The 23,751-nt window shown below is 33.3% G+C and overlaps 2 protein-coding genes across 3 annotated transcripts; one reads left to right on the forward strand and one right to left on the reverse strand.

Moving 5' to 3' along the window:
• Positions 1-90: 90 nt before the first annotated feature.
• Positions 91-22,300, forward strand: LOC132784886 (germ cell nuclear acidic protein). Of its 2 annotated transcripts, none has more exons than XM_060790775.1 (7): positions 91-566; positions 19,601-19,682; positions 19,747-20,022; positions 20,266-20,323; positions 20,397-20,465; positions 20,541-21,098; positions 21,164-22,300. In XM_060790775.1, the coding sequence occupies exons 2-7, from the start codon at positions 19,674-19,676 to the stop codon at positions 21,298-21,300; spliced, it is 1,107 nt and encodes a 368-aa protein (XP_060646758.1). In that variant the 5' UTR covers positions 91-566; positions 19,601-19,673; the 3' UTR covers positions 21,301-22,300. The 2 variants fall into 2 exon arrangements, with proteins under 2 accessions (XP_060646758.1, XP_060646760.1); XM_060790777.1 differs by lacking the exon at positions 91-566 and adding an exon at positions 19,195-19,216.
• On the reverse strand, positions 3,086-14,840 carry LOC132785178 (protein toll-like). Its single transcript, XM_060791169.1, has 4 exons — positions 14,367-14,840; positions 6,136-6,521; positions 3,177-3,403; positions 3,086-3,117 (listed from the first exon to the last, which is right to left on the reverse strand). The coding sequence occupies exons 1-4, from the start codon at positions 14,838-14,840 to the stop codon at positions 3,086-3,088; spliced, it is 1,119 nt and encodes a 372-aa protein (XP_060647152.1).
• Positions 22,301-23,751: the final 1,451 nt, after the last annotated feature.

Below are 23,751 nucleotides of genomic sequence, written 5' to 3' on the forward strand. Positions count from 1 at the left end.
GCAACGAAAGCTTTTTTTGCACTCTGCCTGCGAAAAGCGAACAAGTGTGTATAAAAAGGACATTTCGTTCAGTCGACTCTGTTAATTAAGCACAAATGCTACACAAAAGTGCGCGTTACAAATTCCGCAATACGTACACAATTTGTATTTACGCCTTAAACAACGATATAAAGATACTTGAATATAACAAAATCCAATTTTAAATATCCCATTAAAAGTGTTTAATTCACCCAATAGTTAGTTACAACTTACAAGTGCAAAATAAAGATAAACTTTTGATAATAGAATTGTTGTTTGGCGCATCCTCGGTTGCCCATTGAGTGCTGCTGCACTCTCGTGTGAAAACAAAAACATAATCATTAAATTTCAAGCTCAACTGCGTAGTAGACAAAGTAATGCTTTAAATTGTTAATAATCTATAAAGAAAATTGAAAGTGCAACAACAACATTCTCTTTGGGAAATTTAAAAGAGTGTAGCATAAATGCACTGAACTGAACTGCAAGGAACTGCAAATCTGAGAACCTGAGAACCGCAAGGAACAGCCACCGCTCGTAAATAATTGAAGGTAATGCAAGGCAAAAGGCAAAGCAAGGCAACGTTGTCAGCAAAACTCATAAAATTTATGTGAGATTTTTTCCACTTGTTTTTGTGTTTTTGTGGATACATAAGCAACGAACCGCATTAATTTCCACTTTTTTTGAGAGCCACAACTGGCGACATTTATTTGCCTTTCCATTAATTTGTTCTGTTGTCCCAGGCGGCTAAAGTTAAAATTAAAAAAACGTTGCCATGTGAAAATGCGACCACTTCAAAGTTTCTGCCGAGTAAAGCATTTTTAATGATGCACTAAACGTTGATGGGGCCAGCATCTTTTAACTTGGTCCTCGCGTAAACGAGAGCCTTTCAAATGTTGTGCAAATGTTTTTTAGTTTAATTTGAGTTTTCATCATATGTGATATACGATAAGCTGCCAACTTTGTGCTAACAGCAACCATAAACTTTTGGTTCTAAGCAATTTGCAATATCATAAAATAATTATTCGATAGCAATTAGGAAAAAAATACCATTTTAAAGGAATATCAATAAACTTTAATAAAAATTTTTGGCATGTCCATGTCTTTAAAACGTTATAGTTTGAGAAACGGAATTTCCATTAAATTTTCAATTTACTTAATTTACTCATATACTATATTACATTCGCATATCCGTGTTGTCATAATATGTCCTTGATCTTTGAGCAATTGAAAGCGTATTCACTAACTAAATATAACATTCATTTCAAAGAGCACATTTTTTGAATAGCTTTGTTTGTTTTTAGTTCTTTTACACTAGCTCGGGATTCTTGTAACTATTTCAAGTCGTGGCAAGCACAAAAACAACAACAACAACAATAACATACGCACACTTGCCGCTCGTAGTGTGAGCTTAATTGCATATTGTATTTATTGTACAAATTGTATGCAGGCACAAAGACAAACTCAGAGCGTCAAGAGATGCATGTGCCACAGTTTTACGGTTTTCTTTCTATGTCATGGGGGCAAAAGTCTCTTTTAGTCAAGAAGCAACCACATATATAGTGCAGACATATATAGTACACACACTAGTCACCATAATTTTAATTACCACTTGAGCAAAACCCTCTGCCATAAGCAGCGACACAAATACTTTTGACATACAAACACTTACATACATACATACATATTACTTTTATTATATGCAATATATGTTTTTGTCTGTGGCATTCAACTGCTGCGCACATTTTTATTCGTAAAGGATTGTGAGGCACAAACAAAGCCTTTATTGACAATGCAAAATGCGCCAACAATGTGTGCGATTTTTTTTTCCTTTTTGACTTCTTTTGTAATATACGAGTTGCCTGTCTAGATCGGAAGCGCTAAGCATAACAAGCAATGTTGCGCATACGCCGCATAATCCGGTCCCAATGTATTTTGCCTCAACATACCTTTTTATAATTGCGCATTTTCCACTTCATTGAATAACAGAACCGCACCTGCATCTGTGTTTTAGATATTGCTACTTAAATCGATTATTGCTCATACAACAAACATTTTTTAAAGCATTAATTCATTGATTAATGTAAACGAAGAAGGATTAGAAGGTTTGCTTCTTGAAAAAGTATTGATAAGAGATCATTGAACCTATAAGTGAAATTCATTTACTGAAAAAATTAAATAAAAATATGTTAAATAGAAATTTACACACACATTTATTTATGATTCTGACTTAAGAATATGCTCTGTAAAGATAAGAAAAGAAAAGGTTAAGGAAACAACAGAAATTATAGATTTGCAGATTTGCGTTTAATAACACCAACCTTATCAAGTCTCTGAATCTGTCAATGCATTCCTTTCCGTATGATTATGAGGCATAGCAAACATTAGCTTCCTCCAAAAATGCGAGTCATCTCGATTCAAATAAGTGTTGTACTTTAAGTAAGACCTCAATTCAGAGTCTAATGCATCAACATTTACATCTGGATACAATATTACAATTAGTCTCTTGTGTTTGTCCTCCGAAGTGGCTTTAATCGCCGAACGAAATTCAAAGCGACCCCACGACGAGTTGATAAAGTCTTGCGTCAACAATATAATGGTTCTCTTGGAATCTTCAATCGAGATCAATATACATTCGGGAATCGATTCACCTAGCAACCAATCACGATTGTAATAACACACTTTATATTTCTTTGCTCCATTCTCCAGTGCCTCAACGAATTCCTCAGCATATTTTAAATCCACATGACAAAATGCTAGAAATGCATCGTGTTTCATAAGAAGACTTTCTTCAGGTTCCGGGCGGGAAATCCATCGAAGACAATATCCATTTTCATATAGCCACATTAAAAGAAATATTTTGCAGCGGAAATATAGGAAATATAAGATGATAAACATTGCAGTAATTGCTCCAATTATTAAAATTATTAAAATAGTGGAATCAAACAATAATTCGCATTGATCTAATCTGAAGTTTATCATCAGACCAATATTTGGATCAGTACAATTAATACTGCCGCGATCCTCGATCTTGGCGTTTTTAATGACAAATCTTATTAAACTCTGAGCTTCACATGTGCATATCCATGGATTGCCTGAAAGCTTAAGGTGTAAAGTGCTTAATCGATTCGAAAAATATTCCAAAACTTGTTCATTTAAACCTTCGATATTGTTGTTGCTTAAGTCTAAATATGTCAAATTCAGAGGCAACTGATCAATGTCTATATCAGAAAGTTGATTATTACTCAGATGTAATTCACGAACTTCAGAATATCCGTACAATTTTCTTGATGGCAATTTAGTTAGATTTGAGTACTCAAAGTTGAGAGAAGTATTTCCAGTTATTGGAATCGGCAATTCCGGAATATCTTTATATAAAGTTGAAGTCCTGCAATTAATATTAAATCTCATTTGCGGACGATCCAAAGTGCAAGTGCACGAATTTGGACAATCTCTTTTATGTATGTCAGACATAAACTGACAGGGTTTCTTTTTCCGTAGGCATACAAAGGCTGAAATCTTGTAAACTTTGCTGTCAAATACATTTTTGCGATGAGCGATAAGATCAATGATTTTTTAGTTTTTTATAGGATGCCAGTGCTTGCTCTACTCCATATTTGTCACTGGCGGACTTTACAACATGAAAATCTAAATATTCCAAATTATTTTGCAGAGCATCAGATCTGAAAAAGAATCTCAAATAAGTTATGTTTTTTTAAGATAAACTTAATGAAAACAAACCTTAGCCAATCATATCTTTTGAATAGCACAGCGAATAGCCTCAGAAATTTTAAATTTGTTAAGTTTCGAAAATGATCTGCTACCAAAAAAATTCTCGGGTGTTTTAAAAATATCTTTGATAAATTCGTTAATCCTTGAAACATATCCTTATGGATATTTAAGTTAACCGAATTTCTTCTACTTTGGGTCTCAAGCTCAAAAAGTTCCAAATTTTTCATACCACTTAAAAAAGATTTTTTTAAATTAAGTTCAGGTTCAATTAGTTGTACTTCGACCATATACAAATAAAGCTCTTTAAGTTGCTCATGCTTAATAGTATGTAATTCTCTGCAGGAATTATAGTAATTCGGATGAGAAATAATAGAAAGACTTTTCAGATGTTTAAAATTGCTTATCAGTTCATTCGGCGATTGACATTTATCCATCATTGTCCATCCTAAGTGGTTCAGGTTATAAAAAAATAGATGGATGAATTTCAGCATCTTTTGGAATACGCCGAGAGGTAGTCAAATTTAGTGTATCAGCATATGGGATAATGCATTCTTCAATAAACTCATCTCGAGCCAATAATTCTTTTAATTCATAGGATGCTCTTGATTGAAATCCTTTCCATTTCACTTGGCAAGTATAGTTTAAACTGTTGATTACTGAAAGTCCTTCAAAAGAAAATTTGATTTCTTTCCGAACCCGTTTAGGAAAATATCTAAAATTTATATGATTTTCCATATCAATCAGTTGAAGCTCTCTAAAACGCACTTTTACTTTTGATACTGTTCTATTCAAAAAAATACCATAATCTTCATAATCATTTTCGAAGCCCCAATTAACCGGTACACTTTGTACAACGAAAATTAATAAATAACAAAAGCTTTGTGAAACAACAGTTCTAATATACATTCTATGCTCTTTGTCGAAAAGTGAGTCTTTGCTTGACGACAATTTAATTCAAACTAAAAGCGACCTGAACCGCGCATATTTTGATATGCTCATATGTGAAACTATTGAGATTAAAATAACACACACACAGCCACATTTTACAGCAACAAAATCCATATCAGTGGTGATTTAAACTAATCCAGCCGAAATATCAGCTCCGCACAGTGGTTTGTATTGTTGTTCATCAAATCAAACTGAAAATCATGAAAAGCATTGTGGTATTATTATTAAAATATAACAAATAAATATAATGAAAAATACTAGAATTTATCTAATTTACCTAAATTTGGTATATGGATGCAGTACTACATTCAAAATATACCATAGAGTATAAAATATACCAGATAGCGGATAAAAATTAATAATTATTAATTATAAAATTATATTAAACAAATCAGAAGAAAAAATATTAGTACAAATTCATTCATGATATGCAGCAAACATTTTTACATAACGAATTTTTGGAAAGCGATCCACTGTGCATCAACTACAACAACAACCACTACGTAGCAAGTGCTTGGATCCATGTATATATTTATTTATTTATTGTACAATTAAATTGTATAATTCAGCAACTGAGACTGCCATGGCACAACAAGTCCTCTTCTTACGTTTTTCGATTATCTATACTCAACTAAAGTATTAAATTTCAAAACTATTTATTTACCAATGCAGTTTTTTATAAATCAAATTTACACTTTTATAAGTTCAATCTGAAATAAAAGAAAAAATAAATATTAAAACATGAATTTTTTCAACATTATTTTTATTTTTTAATAAATTCTAACTTTTGAATCTACAAGGCAACTTCTGAAACATTCCTTAGCATATGGTTGTGAGGCATCGCAAACATTAGCTTTCTCCAAAATTGGGAATCATCTCGATTCAAATAAATGTTGTACTTCAAATAAGACTTCAAATCAGAGTCTAGGTTATTAATATCCACATTCGGATATAATATCACGATAAGTCGTTTCTTATTATGAAGCGAATTGGCTTTAATCGCAGAACGAAACTCAAAGCGACCCCACGAGGAGTTGATAAAGTCTGGCGTCAACAATATAATGGTTCTCTTGGATTCTTCGATAGAGCTTAATATACATTCGGGAATCGATTCCCCCTGGCAACCAATCACGATGGTAATAACACACTTTATATTTCTTGGCTCCGTTCTCCAGAGCCTCAACGAATTCCTCAGCATATTTTAAATCCACATGAGAAAACGCTAGAAATGCATCGTGTTTCATAGGAATGCTTTCTTCGGGTTCCGGACGGGAAATCCACCGAAGACAATATCCATTTTCATATAGCCACATTAAAATGTTTTGCTTGTAATAGCAAAATACGAGTATTAAGATAATTAATGCCAAAGTTACTCCAATTATGATAATTCCTTTGACATAATTAGCATATGGATCGCAAACATCATATCCAATGCTTAACATTTGTCCAATATCGGGATCACTGCACTCGATACCATCTCGATCCTCGATCTTGGGATACTTCAAAACAAATTCTATAAGATTCTTGGCGTTGCAGTCGCAGATCCATGGATTGCCTGATAGCTTAATGCTTAAACTGCTTGACCGGTTCCAAAGAAATTCAAGAACTTGTTCATCAAGTTTTTCCAGACGATTGTTGCGCAAGTCCAAATATTTCAATTTTGTTGGCAATTGATCAACAGTTAAGTTTTGGAGTTGATTATTAAGCAAATGCAATTCCCGCGCTTCGGCGTAGCCATCAACAGTGTTGTTTGGCAATATTGTAATGTTGTTGTTATTCAATTTGAGAGTAGTATTGCCAATAATTGGAATCGGCAATACGGGAGTCTTAACATCATAGTGATTACATGAAATATCAAAGCGCATTTCTAAACGATCCAAAGTGCAATCACAAAAATGCGGACAGGTGACATTATTTATGCCCGAAATGAATTTGCAAACTCTTTTTTTTTGTACGCATATAAACGCTGTTATATTGTCTTTGAAAAATCGAAATTGATATTCTTTGGGCGTCTCAATTATTTGAAGCTTTTTATAGGTAGCTAAATATTTCTTCACTTCATCATCTTTTTGGTAACTATATAGAGGAGCTATTACCAAATGCTCCAAATTATTTTGTAAGGTTTCTGAGCTAAAATATCGAAATTTTCAAATTAAAAAAAAAATTGTATTTAAATAATTGCACTTCCATGCACGTACCTTAAAATTTTATATCCAAATTCGAATTTATTCGTCAAGCTTAGACTTTTCAAATTTGTCAAATTTTGAAAATGATCACTTTCTATGGTGAAATTTCCGTTTATCAAAATAATCTTTGATAATTTTGGCAATCCTTGAAACATTTGCTTATCTATATTCAGATGAACATTTTCGTGATTAAATCCTCCATTAAACTCAAATACTTCCAAATTTCGTAATTTACTTAGAAATGCTTTATTTATTTTAATGGAATTATCATCAGGTTCTGCCTCAACAAGAATGTGCAGCTCTTTGAGTTGTTCATGTTGAACAGCGTCCAATTTACTATATTCATCAACTGTATTAAAATATAATTCTAACGTTAGGCTTTCAAGATGTTTATAGTTGCTTAATAACTTATTCATGGGGTGTCTACCCAATCTCCATGTTAAATGTTTCAAGTTGAATAAACTTGATGGTTGAATTGGGCTTTTTTCATCAAACACTGTGTGTGTAGTCAATGTGATTTTCTCAACACGTTGAGCAACACATTCCTTAAAAAATTGAAATCTAATTGATTCATTCGCTTCTAATTGTTGTATTTGCGGTCGGCAAGAATCGTTTAGATTTAAAATTGAAGCCACTCCATCAAATGAGGACCAGGTTTCGGAAGCCACTCCATAATGATAGGAAAATTTACAAGTCTCTTCTGTTAAACCAAGTTTTAACAATGAATCTTGTATCAAATTTCTTTCAATATTTAAACCATTAACATCAACATTTCCAATTAGAAATATGACTACACAATAAATTATATAACTTTGAAAACACATTTTCAATTATTTGCCGAAACTGAGGTCTTCACTTAGTATTCGCTTTATTGAGACTGAAGCAACAAAAAAAATTGTTTACGCATGGGAGTCATATAATTTTATACTTTTCTTATCTGACTTCCATCAATCATGCCCAACTATAGAATACCCTTTATTTTTGCATACTCCCAAATACTTCACTTAATTGTATTTATTGAAAATAACAAATAACAATAACAAACTTACTCAAGATGTCAACAAAGCCGATCTTAAACTAAAATTAAGCAGTATCAAAAGTTCAGGGTCATAACAAAATCGTTGGGAACGAAAGCTAGGTCAAAAATCAAAATAGGAAATTAAAAATAGATTTTTTTTAAAGAATTTAAATTAGTTCTACGTCATTTCGATGAACAAAAAGTTAATAAAAGTTTCAATAAGAGCATGTGTGATTCTTTTTCTCTTAACAAATGTAGTCTGAACTTTTGGGTATACCTCGCATATTTTTGGGAGCATGCATGTGACGTTATTAATTTTCAGAAATTGATTAAAATAACGAAAACAACATTTGATATTTTACATTTTTATACAAAAAACTTTGCCACAAACAAGTTTTTTCAATTATTTGAAATATTTTGTAAAGATTATTTCATATTATTCTATGTAGATCTTGATTCTATAAGGTTACAACTCAGATTAGAATTTTCCACACCCATTTTATTCAAAATTTTTACAAAGCGGACCTTGGGCTAAAATTAAATAATTTACAAAAAAAAGTTGCCGTAGAAAATAAAAAATGCAAAAAAAATGTTTACTAAATTATCAACAATTCTTAATAATGTGGGAGACAATTTATTAAATAAATAACTCGCGTTGTAGAATGTCTTTTCGTTTTCCGAGCGTCTGTTTTGTTAAACACTTCGATCAAGACTGATTGGGTCGCTCTCAATTAATCGTTCGGAAGGTACAAAGTCTCAAAAGAGATGAGATAGTAATATTAAGAGCATACCTAACATCAAGAGAAAGAGAGAGAGAGACTTTAAATAGGTAATAATTTAGGTAATAACAACGCATGAAAGCAACCATGCTTAATTTACTCATATACTATATTACATTCGCATATCCGTGTTGTCATAATATGTCCTTGATCTTTGAGCAATTGAAAGCGTATTCACTAACTAAAGGTAACATTCATTTCAAAGAGCACATTTTTTGAATAGCTTTGTTTGTTTTTATTTCTTTTACACTAGCTCGGGATACTTGTAACTATTTCAAGTCGTGGCAAGTACAAAAACAACAACAACACACGCACTCTTGCCGCTCGTAGTGTGAGCTTAATTGCATATTGTATTTATTGTACAAATTGTATGCAGGCACAAAGACAAACTCAGAGCGTCAAGAGATGCATGTGCCACAGTTTTACGGTTTTCTTTCTATGTCATGGGGGCAAAAGTCTCTTTTAGTCAAGAAGCAACCACATATATAGTGCAGACATATATAGTACACACACTAGTCACCATAATTTTAATTACCACTTGAGCAAAACCCTCTGCCATAAGCAGCGACACAAATACTTTTGACATACAAACACTTACATACATACATACATATTACTTTTATTATATGCAATATATGTTTTTGTCTGTGGCATTCAACTGCTGCGCACATTTTTATTCGTAAAGGATTGTGAGGCACAAACAAAGCCTTTATTGACAATGCAAAATGCGCCAACAATGTGTGCGATTTTTTTTTTCCTTTTCGACTTCTTTTGTAATATACAAGTTGCCTGTCTAGATCGGAAGCGCTAAGCATAACAAGCAATGTTGCGCATACGCCGCATAATCCGGTCCCAATGTATTTTGTCTCAACATACCTTTTTATAATTGCGCATTTTCCACTTCATTGAATAACTGAACCGCACCCGCATCTGTGGTTTATATATTGCTACTTATATCGATTATTGCTCATACAACAAACATTTTTTAAAGCATTAATTCATTGATTAATGTAAACGAAGAAGGATTAGAAGGTTTGCTTCTTGAAAAAGTATTGACAAGAGATCATTGAACCTATCAGAGAAATTCATTTACCGAAAAAATGTAATAAAAATATGTTAAATAGAAATTTACACACACATATATTTATAATTCTGATTTAAGAAAATGCTCTGTAAAGATAAGAAAAGAAAGATTAATTAATTAATAAAATTGAAGCTTTTCAGATTTCCGTTTAATAACACCAACCTTATTAAATCTCTGAATCTGTCAATGCATTCCTTTCCGTATGATTATGAGGCATAGCAAACATTAGATTCCTCCAAAAATGCGAGTCATCTCGATTCAAATAAGTGTTGTACTTTAAGTAAGACCTCAATTCAGAGTCTAATGCATCAACATTTACATCTGGATACAATATTACAATTAGTCTCTTGTGTTTGTCCTCCGAAGTGGCTTTAATCGCCGAACGAAATTCAAAGCGACCCCACGACGAGTTGATAAAGTCTTGCGTCAACAATATAATGGTTCTCTTGGAATCTTCAATCGAGATCAATATACATTCGGGAATCGATTCACCTAGCAACCAATCACGATTGTAATAACACACTTTATATTTCTTTGCTCCATTCTCCAGTGCCTCAACGAATTCCTCAGCATATTTTAAATCCACATGACAAAATGCTAGAAATGCATCGTGTTTCATAAGAAGACTTTCTTCAGGTTCCGGGCGGGAAATCCATCGAAGACAATATCCATTTTCATATAGCCACATTAAAAAAAAAATTTTGCAGTGGAAATATAGGATGATAAACATTGCAGTATTTGCTCCAATTATTATAATTATCAAAATAATGTAATTAAACAATAATTCGCATTGATCTAATCTGAAGTTTATCATCAGACCAATATTTGGATCAGTACAATTAATACTGCCGCGATCCTCGATCTTGGCGTATTTAATGACAAATCTTATTAAACTCTGAGCTTCACATGTGCATATCCATGGATTGCCTGAAAGCTTAAGGTGTAAAGTGCTTAATCGATTCGAAAAATATTCCAAAACTTGTTCATTTAAACCTTCGATATTGTTGTTGCTTAAGTCTAAATATGTCAAATTCAGAGGCAACTGCTCAATGTCTATATCAGAAAGTTGATTATTACTCAGATGCAATTCACGAACTTCAGAATATCCGTACAATTTTCTTGATGGCAATTTAGTTAGATTTGAGTACTCAAAGTTGAGAGAAGTATTTCCAGTTATTGGAATCGGCAATTCCGGAATGTCTTTATATATAGTTGAACTGCTGCAATTAATATCAAATCTCATTTGCGGACGATCCAAAGTGCAAGTGCACGAAGTGAGACACGTTCTTTTATGTATGTCAGAGATAAACTGACAGGTTGTCCTTTTCTCTGGGCATACAAAGGCTGAAATCTTGTAAGCTTTGCTGTCAAATAATGTTTCGCGTTGCGCATTTATTTCAATGATTTTTAGTTTTTTATAGGATGCCAGTGCTTGCTCTACTCCATATTTGACACTGGCGGACTTGGTAATATATAAATCTAAGTATTCCAAATTATTTTGCAGAGCATCAGATCTGAAAAAGAATCTAAAATAAGTTGTGATTTTTAAGATAAAATTTATGTAAACAAACCTGAGCCAATCATATCTATTGTATAGCACAGTGAATAGCCTCAGAAATTTCAAATTTTTTAAGTTTCGAAAATGATCTGCTACCAAAAAAGTTATAGGGTATTTCATAGATATCTTTGATAAATGCTTCAATCCTTGAAACATATCTCTATCGATATTTAAATTAACGGAGAATATGTCACTTTGGGTATCAAGCTCAAAAAGTTCCAAATTTTTCATACCGCTTAAAAAAGTTTTATTTAAATTAAGTTCAGTTTCATTTATTTGTATGGGAGGTACTTCGGCCATATACAAATGAAGCTCTTTAAGTTGCTCGTGCTCAAAGGTATGTAATTCTCTGCAGGAATTATAGTTATTCGAATGAGCAATAATAGAAAGACTTTTCAGATTCTTAAAATTGCTTATCAGTTCATTCGGCGATTGACATTTATCCATCATTTTCCACCATAAGTGGTTTAAGTTTTGGAAAGAGGATGGGTGAATTTCAGCATCTTCTGGAATAGGGTTTGATGTAGTCAAATTTAGTGTGTCAACGTAAGGAATTATGCAGTCTTCAATAAACTCATCTCGGGCCAATAATTCCTTTAATTCATGGGATGCTTTTGTTTCAAATTCTTTACGTTTCACTTGGCAAAAATGATCTGAACTGTTGATTACTGAATGTCCTTGAAAAAAATATGTGTTTCCTTCGCGAAAATATCCAAAATTGTAATGGTTCTTCATAGCAATCAGTTGAAGCTCTCTAAAACGCACATTCTCTTTTGATACTGTTCTATTGAAAGAAAGTACATAATCTTCATTATCATCTTCGAAGCCACAATTAACCGGTACACTTTGAACAACGAAAATTAATAAGTAAAAAAAAGTTTGTGGAGCAACAGTTCTAATATACATTCTATGCTCTTTGTCAAAAAGTGAGTCTTTGCTTGACGACAATTTAATTCAAACTAAAAGCGACCTGTACCGCGCATATTTTGATATGCTTATATGTGAAACTATTGAGATTAAAATAACACACACACAGCCACATTTTACAGCAACAAAATCCATATCAGTGGTGATTTAAACTAATCCAGCCGAAACATCAGCTCCGCACAGTGGTTTGTATTGTTGTTCATCAAATCAAACTAAAAATCATGAAAAACATTGTGGTATTATTCTGAAAATATACCAAAATAATATAATGAAAAATACTAGAAATTACCTAATTTACATACATTTGGTATATAGATGCAGTACTATATTCAAAATATCCCAAGAAGTTCAAAATATACCATATATCAGATAAGAAAATCAATTCAATATATGTTACTTTTATTAATTATATTAAACAAATCTGAACTAAAACAAGTAAGAAAGCTACAGTCGAGTGTACTCGACTGTGAGATACCCGCTACCCATTTGGAATAAAAGAAATATATTTTGCGGTATTTTCTCAAAATATACCGAAAATACTGCAAAAATACTAAAAATATACCGAATGGTATATTTGGTATATCGACATAGTACCGCATTCAAAATATACCATAGACGGCACAATATACCAGATTGTCAGCCAAAGCAACTCAGACCCCTAGTAAGTAGGCGCTTTTGCCCATACAAAAGTATTTCTTTAATAACTTCGACAATTTTTATCTGATTGCAACCAAATTTTCAGGAATCATAACTACTATAGTTATTATTGTATATACCAAAATTCGGAACTCTAGCTTTAAAATTACGCTTGTTATTCGATTTTTTGATTTGCGGGGCGGAAGTGGGCGTGGCAAAATTTGAAACAAACTTGATCTGCGTGCAAACATAACAAATGCTGTCGAAAAAAAATTATAGCTCTATCTCTTATAGTCTCTGAGATCCAGTGTTTCATACGGACAGACGGACAGACGGACAGACACACAGACGGACAGACGGACATGGCTATATCGTCTCGGCTGTTGACGCTGATCAAGAATATATATACTTTATAGGGTCGGAGATGCCTCCTTCTACCTGTTACATACATTTCCTGCCGGCACAAAGTTATAATACCCTTCTACCCTATGGGTAGCGGGTATAAATATTAGTACAAATTTTTTTATGATGTGCATCAAACATTTTTTCACAACAAATTTTTTGAAAGCGATCCACTGTACACCGACTACAACATCAACCACTATGTAGCAAGTGCTTGGATCCATGTATGTACATATATAATTATTTATTTATTGTAGAATTAAATTGTATAGTTCAACAACTGAGGCACAACAAGTGATTTTCTAACTTTTTTCGATTAACTAAAGTAATGTTTTTCATTTTAAAGTTATTTATTTAGCAATGCAGTAAATCAAATTTAGTTTTTTATAAGTTCGATCTGAAATAAAAGAAAAAATAAATATTAAAACATAATTTTTTTCAACAATATTTTCATTTTTTAATAAATTCTAACTTTTGAATCTACAAGGCAACTTCTGAAACATTCCTTAGCATATGGTTGTGAGGCATCGCAAACATTAGCTTTCTCCAAAATTGGGAATCATCTCGATTCAAATAAATGTTGTACTTCAAATAAGACTTCAAATCAGAGTCTAGGTTATTAATATCCACATTCGGATATAATATCACGATAAGTCGTTTCTTATTATGGAGCGAATTGGCTTTAATCGCAGAACGAAACTCAAAGCGACCCCACGACGAGTTGATAAAGTCTTGCGTCAACAATATAATGGTTCTCTTGGAATCTTCAATTGATGTCAATATACATTCGGGAATCGATTCCCCCTGGCAACCAATCACGATGGTAATAACACACTTTATATTTCTTCGCTCCGTTCTCCAGAGCCTCAACAAATTCCTCAGCATATTTTAAATCCATATGGCAAAACGCTATAAATGCATCGTGTTTCATAGGAATGCTTTCTTCGGGTTCCGTGCGGGAAATCCATCGAAGACAATATCCATTTTCATATAGCCACATTAAAATGTTTTGCTTGTAATAGCAAAATACGAGTATTAAGATTAAGATTAATGCCAAAGTTACTCCAATAATAATAATTACTTTGACATAATTAGCATATGGATCGCAAATATCATATCCAATGCTTAACATTTGTCCAATATCGGGATCACTGCACTCGATACCATCTCGATCCTCGATCCTGGGATACTTCAAAACAAATTCTATAAGATTCTTGGCGTTGCAGTCGCAGATCCATGGATTGCCTGATAGCTTAATGCTTAAACTGCTTGATCTATTCCAAAGAAATTCCAGAACTTGTTCATCAAGTTTTTCTAAACGATTGTTGCGCAAGTCCAAATATGTCAAATTTGTTGGCAATTGATCAACAGTTAAGTTTTGGAGTTGATTATTAAGCAAATGCAATTCCCGCGCTTCGGCGTAGCCATCAACAGTGTTGTTTGGCAATAATGTAATGTTGTTGTTATTAAATTTGAGAGTCGTATTGCCAATAATTGGAATCGGCAATACGGGAATCTTAATATAATAGTGATGACATGAAATATCAAAGCGCATTTCTAAACGATCCAAAGTGCAGTCACAAAAATGCGGACAGGTGACATTATTTTTGCCCGAGATTAATTGGCAAGTTCTCTCTTTTTGTACGCATATAAATGCTGTTATATCCTCTTTGAAAAATCGAAATTGATAATCTTTGGGCGTCTCAATTATTTGAAGCTTTTTATAAGTAGCTAAATATTTCTTCACATCATGATCTTTTTGGAAATTATATGGAGGAGTTATCACCAAATGCTCCAAATTATTTCGTAAGGTTTCTGAGCTAAAATACAGAAATCATTCACATTAAATCAAATTCAATTTAATTAAATTCAACTTAATGAACATACCTCAATATTTTATATCCAAATTCGAATGTATTCGTAAAGCTTAGAAATTTCAAATTTGTCAAATTTTGAAAATGATCATTTTCAATGGTGATTATTCCGTTTATCAAAATAATCTTTGATAATTTAGGCAATCCTTGGAACATTTGCTTATCTATACTCAGATGAACATTTTCGTGATTAAATCCTCCATTAAACTCAAACACTTCCAGATTTTGTAATCCACTTAGAAATGCTTTATTCATTTTAATGAAAATATCATCAGGTACTGCCTGCAGAAGAATGTGCAGCTCTTTGAGTTGTTCATGTTGAACAGCATCCAATTCACTATATTCATCAATTGTACCGAACGATAATTCTAACGTTAGGCTTTCAAGATGTTTATAGTTGCTTAATAACTTATTCATGGGCTGTTTTTTTTTTGCAATTCCCAAGTAAAATGTTTCAAGTTGTATAAACTTGATGGTTGAATTAGGCTTTTTTCATCAATCACATCGTCTGTAATCAATGTGATTTTCTCAACACGTGGAGCAACACATTCTTTAAAAAATTGAAATCTAATTGATTTATTCGCTTCTAATTGTTGTATTTGCGGTCGGCAAGAATCGTTGAGATTTTTAATTGAAGCCACACCATCAAAACTGAACAGGTTTTGGGAATGAATTCCACCCCAATAGTCAAATGCACAAGTCTCTTCTGTTAAATGAAGCTCTAAGCTTCCAGCATCTCTCCCAATTACTTTCGATATTTAAACCATTAGCAGCAACATTTCCAATTAGGAATATGACTAAACAATAAATTGTATCACTTTGAAAATACATTTTCGATTATTTGCCGAAACTGAGGTCTTCACTTAGTATTCGCTTTATTGAGACTGAAAAAATAAACAAAATTTTTTACGCATGCGAGTCATATAATTTTATACTTTTCTTATCTGTCTCCAATTAAACATGCCCTACTATAGAATACCTTATATTTTTGCATACTTCTAAATACATCACTTAATTATATTTGTTGAAAATAACAAATAACAATAACAAACTTACTCAAGATGTCAACAAAACCAACCTTAATCTAAAATTAAGCAGTATCAAAAGTTCAGGGACACAACAAAATCGTTGGGAGCGAAAGCTAGGTCAAAAAATCAAAATAGGAAATTAAAAATAAATAAAAGTTTCTATAAGATCATGTGTGATTATTTTTCTCTTAACAAATGTAGTCTGAACTTTTGGGTATACCTCGCATATTTTTAGGAGCATGCATGTGACGTTATTAATTGACAGAAATTGAATAAAATAACGAAAACAACATTTGACATTTGACATTTTTATACAAAACACTTTGAAACAAAAAAGTTTTTTCAATTATTTGAAATATTATATTTTGTAAAGATTAGAGAGAGAGATGTCGGTATAGCTGAGAGAACGTAAAGTTAATGTTATGAAAAATAAACTTTAATTAAGTAATAATTTAGGTAATAACAACGCATGAAAGCAAGTTCTTACAAAACTTATATAAACAAACATGTAATGTTTATATTTTTATGTTTATTACTATATAATAAAGGTTATGGATTTAATTTATGCATTAAACCTATTTTTTCGTGCATTTTTCTATAGTATAGTTTTCTGAGTGCATTTCCAAATGACTGTCGTTTGGCCCAGACTCAAGTGCAGTTATTGCAACTACAAGGAAAGGTAATCATTATAGCCATGCAATTGCAAGCAATACTCATCGTCCAAAAAGCCCATTTCAAATGGTTATTGGCAAAGCACAAACAAGATTTTTTGCCATAATAATTTCTAAAAATCGTTTTGAAGAACATCATGTGTGTCCAGTGGCATTGAGAGAAAGGTTTGTTATATAAACACAATACAATTCAGTATAATGTGTGTAACAGAGGTGGAGGCTAGTCGCTATATACCTTTCGGTATCGGATGGCATTAGCAAGTCGATAAGCGCGATGCTATTGGTATCATCAGTAATAGATCAGTTGTCAAAAGTAGAACAGAAGCAGCAGCAATCGTCAATCGTAATGAAATCAGAAGCAGTATTATTTATGATAATCAAACTGTACTTTTAAACATATTAATTATCCGTATATTGCATATTAAAGGTTATTTGTGTATGTAACTAATTTAAAAATAACTTGATATTGATGACATAGGTTTAACTTAACATATTTAACACTTAATAACTGCACGATTGTTTATAGTCACGCTGGACTGTAGTTTAACTCTCCGTTTGTTTTGTATAAATTATACAAACGTTTTCAACGGTTCCACGGCTGTTGTCGTTGTCCATTTTATTTTTGCTGTGACCGACATGTGACCCCCAGATTTACACACACATACACACAAATTCAACTTCATGGCTCGCTGACTTTAAATTTGGTTGCAGTAGAGAGCCAAAAAAAAAAGGGTTGTGCAATAATTCATCAATTTGAGTGTCCTGGCCACAGCTAGCATTTTTGCTATCAGGCATATTAATTATGCAAATCATTTTACAGTTGCCACACGCAACTGTTAAACTCCCACGAATCGACTTGACTGATTTAAAGACTCTTCACAATATGCACTTCTTTGTGCGGGAAAGTTGTCAGCTGCAACTTAAATGCAAGCCAAAGAACTTGAAGAACTCTCGCAATGCTCAAAAACTTTTTAATGGATATCACTTAAAGCACCACACACACTCTAGTATTGCATATTAAGCGACACTCACTTGCTCAGCACTAAAGAGCATTAAGCACTTATAAAGATAATATTGCGACTCGAACGCAAAAAAGCATTAAGTTGCTATAAAGAAATGTTGGGCTCTTAATCTGTGTATATCTTTAATAAATTGAATATTTCGTGCAACATGTTAGAAAAGTCTGGCAAAAGTGTTGAGTGCTTAGCAAAGTGAACACGAAACTCAAAATGCCCCACAGCAGTTGCCACAGCACAAAAACAACTTTTGGAGACACACAAGCAAACACACACAGACATAGAAATATGTACATGTTCATTTGGTTGCATGACAGTCACGGCCAGACAAGACTGACATTTGAAAATGCCAAAGAAACAACAAAAAATAAAAAAAAACTGGAAAAAAAACAAACTAGAAAACGACGAAAGGGAAAAGGATCATCGGACAAATAAACAAATCGTAGACAATTGAGTGACTGACGTGCTGTTTACTGAGACTGTAACTGACACACACACACACACACACACAGTGAGCAGCGAGCTGACTCGCGAGCAGACTGAAAGCAATTAGAATTCAATATGTTCGTCAGGACGACATGTAATTAAGTGTAATTTGGCCAGACAACGCCAAAAACAAGGGAGCAGAGAACAGCAGAAGACACTAAAGCCAAGTTGACAGTTGAGAATATTACGACAAGAGTTATGAATCAGGTGGAGAGCGCAAAGGCGAATGTGCCATCAATGCAAAGATATATGTGCATATAACAAGAATATAACCGAGTCGTCCTAGTGCAATAACGTAAATCAAAGACTGTCGAGCAAAAAAGTCCTTGACAGTGTGCGGCAAAAGGCCGGCAAAAGTCTCTCTACACAGAGTATGTATGAGTACTATATACTCAACTTTCAATTATTGAATGGAATGACTAAAGTTGACTCACACACATACACACACACAGAGGTAAACGTAACAAACAAATATTTGTAGCATACCCACAGGCGCTTCATGTAAACGCCGCATGTCGAGCGCCAATTAAATCCCAAAAACGTAAACAATTTCGTTGCATTTCCATTTCACACTAGTTACCAGTGAAAATAACAAGACAGAATGCAGTAACCGAGCAAATAACTGCCAAGCGAGACTATAAACTACCCTGCAAATTGTTATTATCTTTTATTAAATGTGAGTATGAGTAAGGAACTTGCATTTATTTATCTTTTACTCAGTAAATTAGATTTCTTTGTCATTTAGTTATGGAACTTACTGAAGAGAGACCTCAGAAATATACCCTTTCCCATCTAGAGCTCACAGGGTAGACTTATGTTCGCGTGCTCTGCTGCGTTTACTGTGCTCAACTTGTTGGTAATTTGCCCCCACTCACACGCTCATGATTTCGCTTTTGCCGCAGACTTTCCCAATATATATCTGTGTGGCCTCGTCTGTGGTCGTTGCGGACCCTTTGAGCCGAAAGTGAATGCGTACACACACACACACACACACTCACAACCAGATATATGTATATATACATATATATTAGATGGCAAGTCGCATTTATCTTGTGGTTTGGAAATTAGCATTTGGCATTTTGAATTTCTCGACGCGTTTGGTAAAACTTTTGTTACAATTTTCTTTGCAGCTTTTAATAGAACTTTGGTGTTGTGCTCAATAAGGTCAACGGAAATGTTCTCCAATTAGTGATAGCCATCAAACACTCTTTAATATCAAATCTTGTAATTTTCTTTGCAGACAATCCGCTTAAAATGCAAGCTCAATTTATGTAAAAAGACAACCAGAAAGGAATTGCACAAGAACTTCAAATATGTCGAATGTAAGCTCGAATAAATATTACTCTATTTTAAAAAGATTTGAATTAAATGTGTTATTCAATGCAGTTGCTGAACATGGACAAATCAAATGGGAATGGAGTCTATGCCACAGGCAGTTGCCACACGGATAATGCAGCTGCCACAACAGCACTAACAACAACAACAACCAGCACATCAACAGCGAATAATATAAACATTATGAATGGCGCCGCAGCCGTTGCAGCTGCTGCAGCAGCCGCCACGTTACCCACATCCGCCTCAAGCGAGGATCTCAGTCAGAGCCTGTCCGAGTACACAGATGCCGATGAGAGCATATCAGCGCCGACAGAATTTCTCGCCGAGGTGAGTGAGCCTGATGCAACTTTGCAAATGCCAAATGCAACAAAGTTGGTATAAATTTCATTTAAAATCCTTTCAAGAGCATTTACGAAAAGTGCTTTTTTGTGTGCAATCCGGAAACTTATTGATTGCTAATAAATTGTTTTTTCGAGCGCATTTTAACTTTAAGTCGCAGCCAACTTTTTGTCATTGTTGAAAAGGAATCTTTTGACGCATTCTCATTACAATATTATCTGTGTATTGCAGTTTCTGTCGGCAGTCATGCTCAAGGACTACAAGAAGGCTTTGAAATACTGCAAATTGAGTGAGTGAACAGAACATATATATACAACTATTGTCAGGCTATAGCTAATAACTTTCTATCTATAAATATGCAGTTCTGCAATACGAGCCGAACAATGGCACGGCCAAAGAGTTCTATCCCCTCATCTTGGACAAGCTGCGCGGTAAGTGCGGACACATTTATTTATGCCCGTTGTGACTTTGTTAATTAATCGCAACGTCCACACACACACACACAGTGGCCGCATCAAGTGACAGCGACGAGAACTACAATAAATCATCATCACCTGAGCTGGCTTTGGATCTAGAGCAGCCCTGCGAGGATAGCGTTAGCAGCCACAGCAGCAGTCGCAACAATTGCTCCGATGAGGACAACGATGATGAAGCGAATGACGACGATGAGGAGGATGACGACGACAATGATGATGATGACGATGATGTTGATGTTGATGAGGACGATGACGTGGACATTGAGGATGACGATGACATCGATGTGGTCGACGTGGAGGAAGAGGAGAGCAGCAGTGGCGATGATTACGAGCTGCCCATAGACGAGCAACAAGATGTCGCTGCAGTCCAAGATGGCCTGGCAGCTCATGCATCACATTCCCACTCACACTCCCACAATGATTCCGGCTCATCACGCAATTCATCGAGTGGCGGTGGCGGCGGGCGAAGCGACAATACAACGCACTCGTATTCCAGTCTGCTGCTGGAGGAGGAGGACGACATTGTGCCAGTGAATTTGCAATTTGGCAGCAAGGATGCAAGTGCAACAGATCTGGACATCAGTAATGGTAAGTTAGAGAAATAATGAATGAATTAATTAATGATTTAATTAATCACTTCGTCTGCTTCTTAGGCAACAAGGTGATCTCCGCTTCCTGCAGCGATTCAGAGTCACCCACAGAGCCGCTGACACAAAGATTGGCAGCCATTCTGCGCTCCAAGTGCGGCGTCTCTTCCCGCAAAGCTGGCGATGATAACGAGCCCTACTGAGGCGCATCTTTTATCAGCAATTTAGTTTATAGCGAATATTACTCATACGCATATATGGATGAGTACTATATACACAACACAACTACAATATATTCTTGTACTTGAGCGAACAGTTTATAATTCCTTTTGCCCAACTAGTTTTCAACTAGTGCATATTCGCTTTACGAACCTAGAAACCGTCCCTAACAGCATACAATATTATACTTATATACTTACTACGACTATATTTCCAATTACTTACATTCTTTTTTTCTCTTTTTGGTTCCACAAACAAATTCCCTAGACAAACATATCGTACAAACTTAATAGGTATATACTATATATATAGTACTTCTAGTAGTCATACTTGTGTATTGCGTATGTAAAAAATGTATAATCAACAATTACTGAAATATAAACAACAAAAGAAATGCTCCATTTGTTATACGAGAGAGCTGCAATAATAATATATATGATATATACAAATATATATACTATATAAATATATATATATATATGAATTGTATAACAGAATCTATTTTAGTAAGACGCACAGGACTTGGCATATTGTTGGAAAACTTTACACATTTAGCATTTTATAGTGGACGATTTTTTTCCAGACAGTTTATAACATACCGTGTACTTAGTAATAATTTAGTAAACGAAGGCGAGATTGGATAAGTCTGATATTGTGGCAATGGGGGCAAGAAGTAAAACTACAACTGAAATGGTCCAAAAAGTCTAAAAAAAAAAACTACGTAGAACGAAAACATAAATACATTTTTTGATTTTTTAATAAGCAAGCTCACATCGTATACATTTCGAAATGAATTATCTTAATAACGCTCTTGGGCGACAAATACATATTTGATTAACTACGTTAATTCATGAGAACTTTGAAAATTATGTATAGTAATTAAAAAGTATATTTAATTTAGTTCTATTTAAAAAAAAAACTCATGTATTTAAATTATATTCGAATTGTATTGTATCTATCATTAGAAGTTGTAATAAAGAAAGAAGGCGATCAAATTTTTGAGTTTTATTAAAATATCATGCAAATATAAAATAGGGTTCTATAAAAAAAATACAAACCTTCAGCTTACCTTCTCCTATACATTTCAGAAAGAAAAGTTTCATATGCAAATTAATATTAAACTCATGGATGAGCATTTATTTTATATCCATTATCATAGAACTTTTAATGTCATTAGAGTTTTGAATAACATGATTTTGTGTTCGAATATGTGTTTTTTATAAAATATGAATCGGAAGTTGAATGTTTTTAAAACATTTATCATAATTCTACTTTAAACAGTATATTTTCATTTTTATTTCCACTGATCCATTGTCTGTTTCATATGATTTAATGTGAATGCGAGTTGGACTGCTTGTATAACTTGTATAAAAAGTTGTAAGAAATTCGATTATACAATACGTGTTTGATATTGTATTTCAGCTATTTCGTGAGATGAAATACGGGGGTTATCTTTCATTTTTGATATGTAACAATCTACTCCGATGCACAATTTATTCGGTTTTTGATTGTGTTCTCAATTTGAATACTGTTTTTTTTTGCGATATATTTTAATACTAATATGATCCAACCACTTTTAAATTATTGTTTCTATGTATTTCCAGCACCGTTTAAATTAAATAATGTCAAAAATTATTGTAACAAAATTATTGCTATTATCATCGTTTTGTTGTGTATTAAATTATTTATGTAAGTTGCTCAGAATTAAAATCAGGTAATGAAGCTTTGTTTGTATCGTAAATTGCACATATTTGTATCTGTTTGCTATTTTCATATGATTCAAATAGCTAAAGATTACTCTGTAAGTACTCAACCAATCAATTCAGTTGGTATAAGTTTGATATAATGTTTTGTATTGCATGCTATATAGTATTAAATCGAAATTTAGAAACGATAATTGATTGATAAAGTGTTTCCCGACTATTTCCATAATTTCCTTAAGCTAATGTTTCTTCTTTTTTATAATTTCTTATTTAAAACAATTTATGATTATGAATATTTGTGTGTGTACGTATTTTCGAAATTTTAACAGTCAGTATGAAACATTAATACGGTTGATATAGATTTAGATGTAATGTGAAGATCGTAGCCAGCTTTCAATCATACCAATGGCGATATCAATTCAATCATATCGTATGCAAATATCCATTATAAGCTTTATATCTAACGTGTTGTCCAAGACATGCAATATGTACACGGTTTGTGTGGATGTAACAATATTTAACATACCTAATCCGTAGTATACTTAATTATGTTTTTATTTATGTTGATGTTACTTAATTTTTAAATGCCTTGAATGGATCGCAGCATGTGCTTTATAAGTCTGCTAAGTCTGCGTGTAATTTCATTCAGTTATCATTAGTTAAGATGTACGTACTATATGTGTTTTTGTTATCGTAGGGTATCGTATGATGCGCATATGCGCTTAAATATAA

This window comes from Drosophila nasuta, chromosome 2R (genome assembly GCF_023558535.2).
Source record: "Drosophila nasuta strain 15112-1781.00 chromosome 2R, ASM2355853v1, whole genome shotgun sequence".
Taxonomy (NCBI): Eukaryota; Metazoa; Arthropoda; class Insecta; order Diptera; family Drosophilidae; genus Drosophila; species Drosophila nasuta.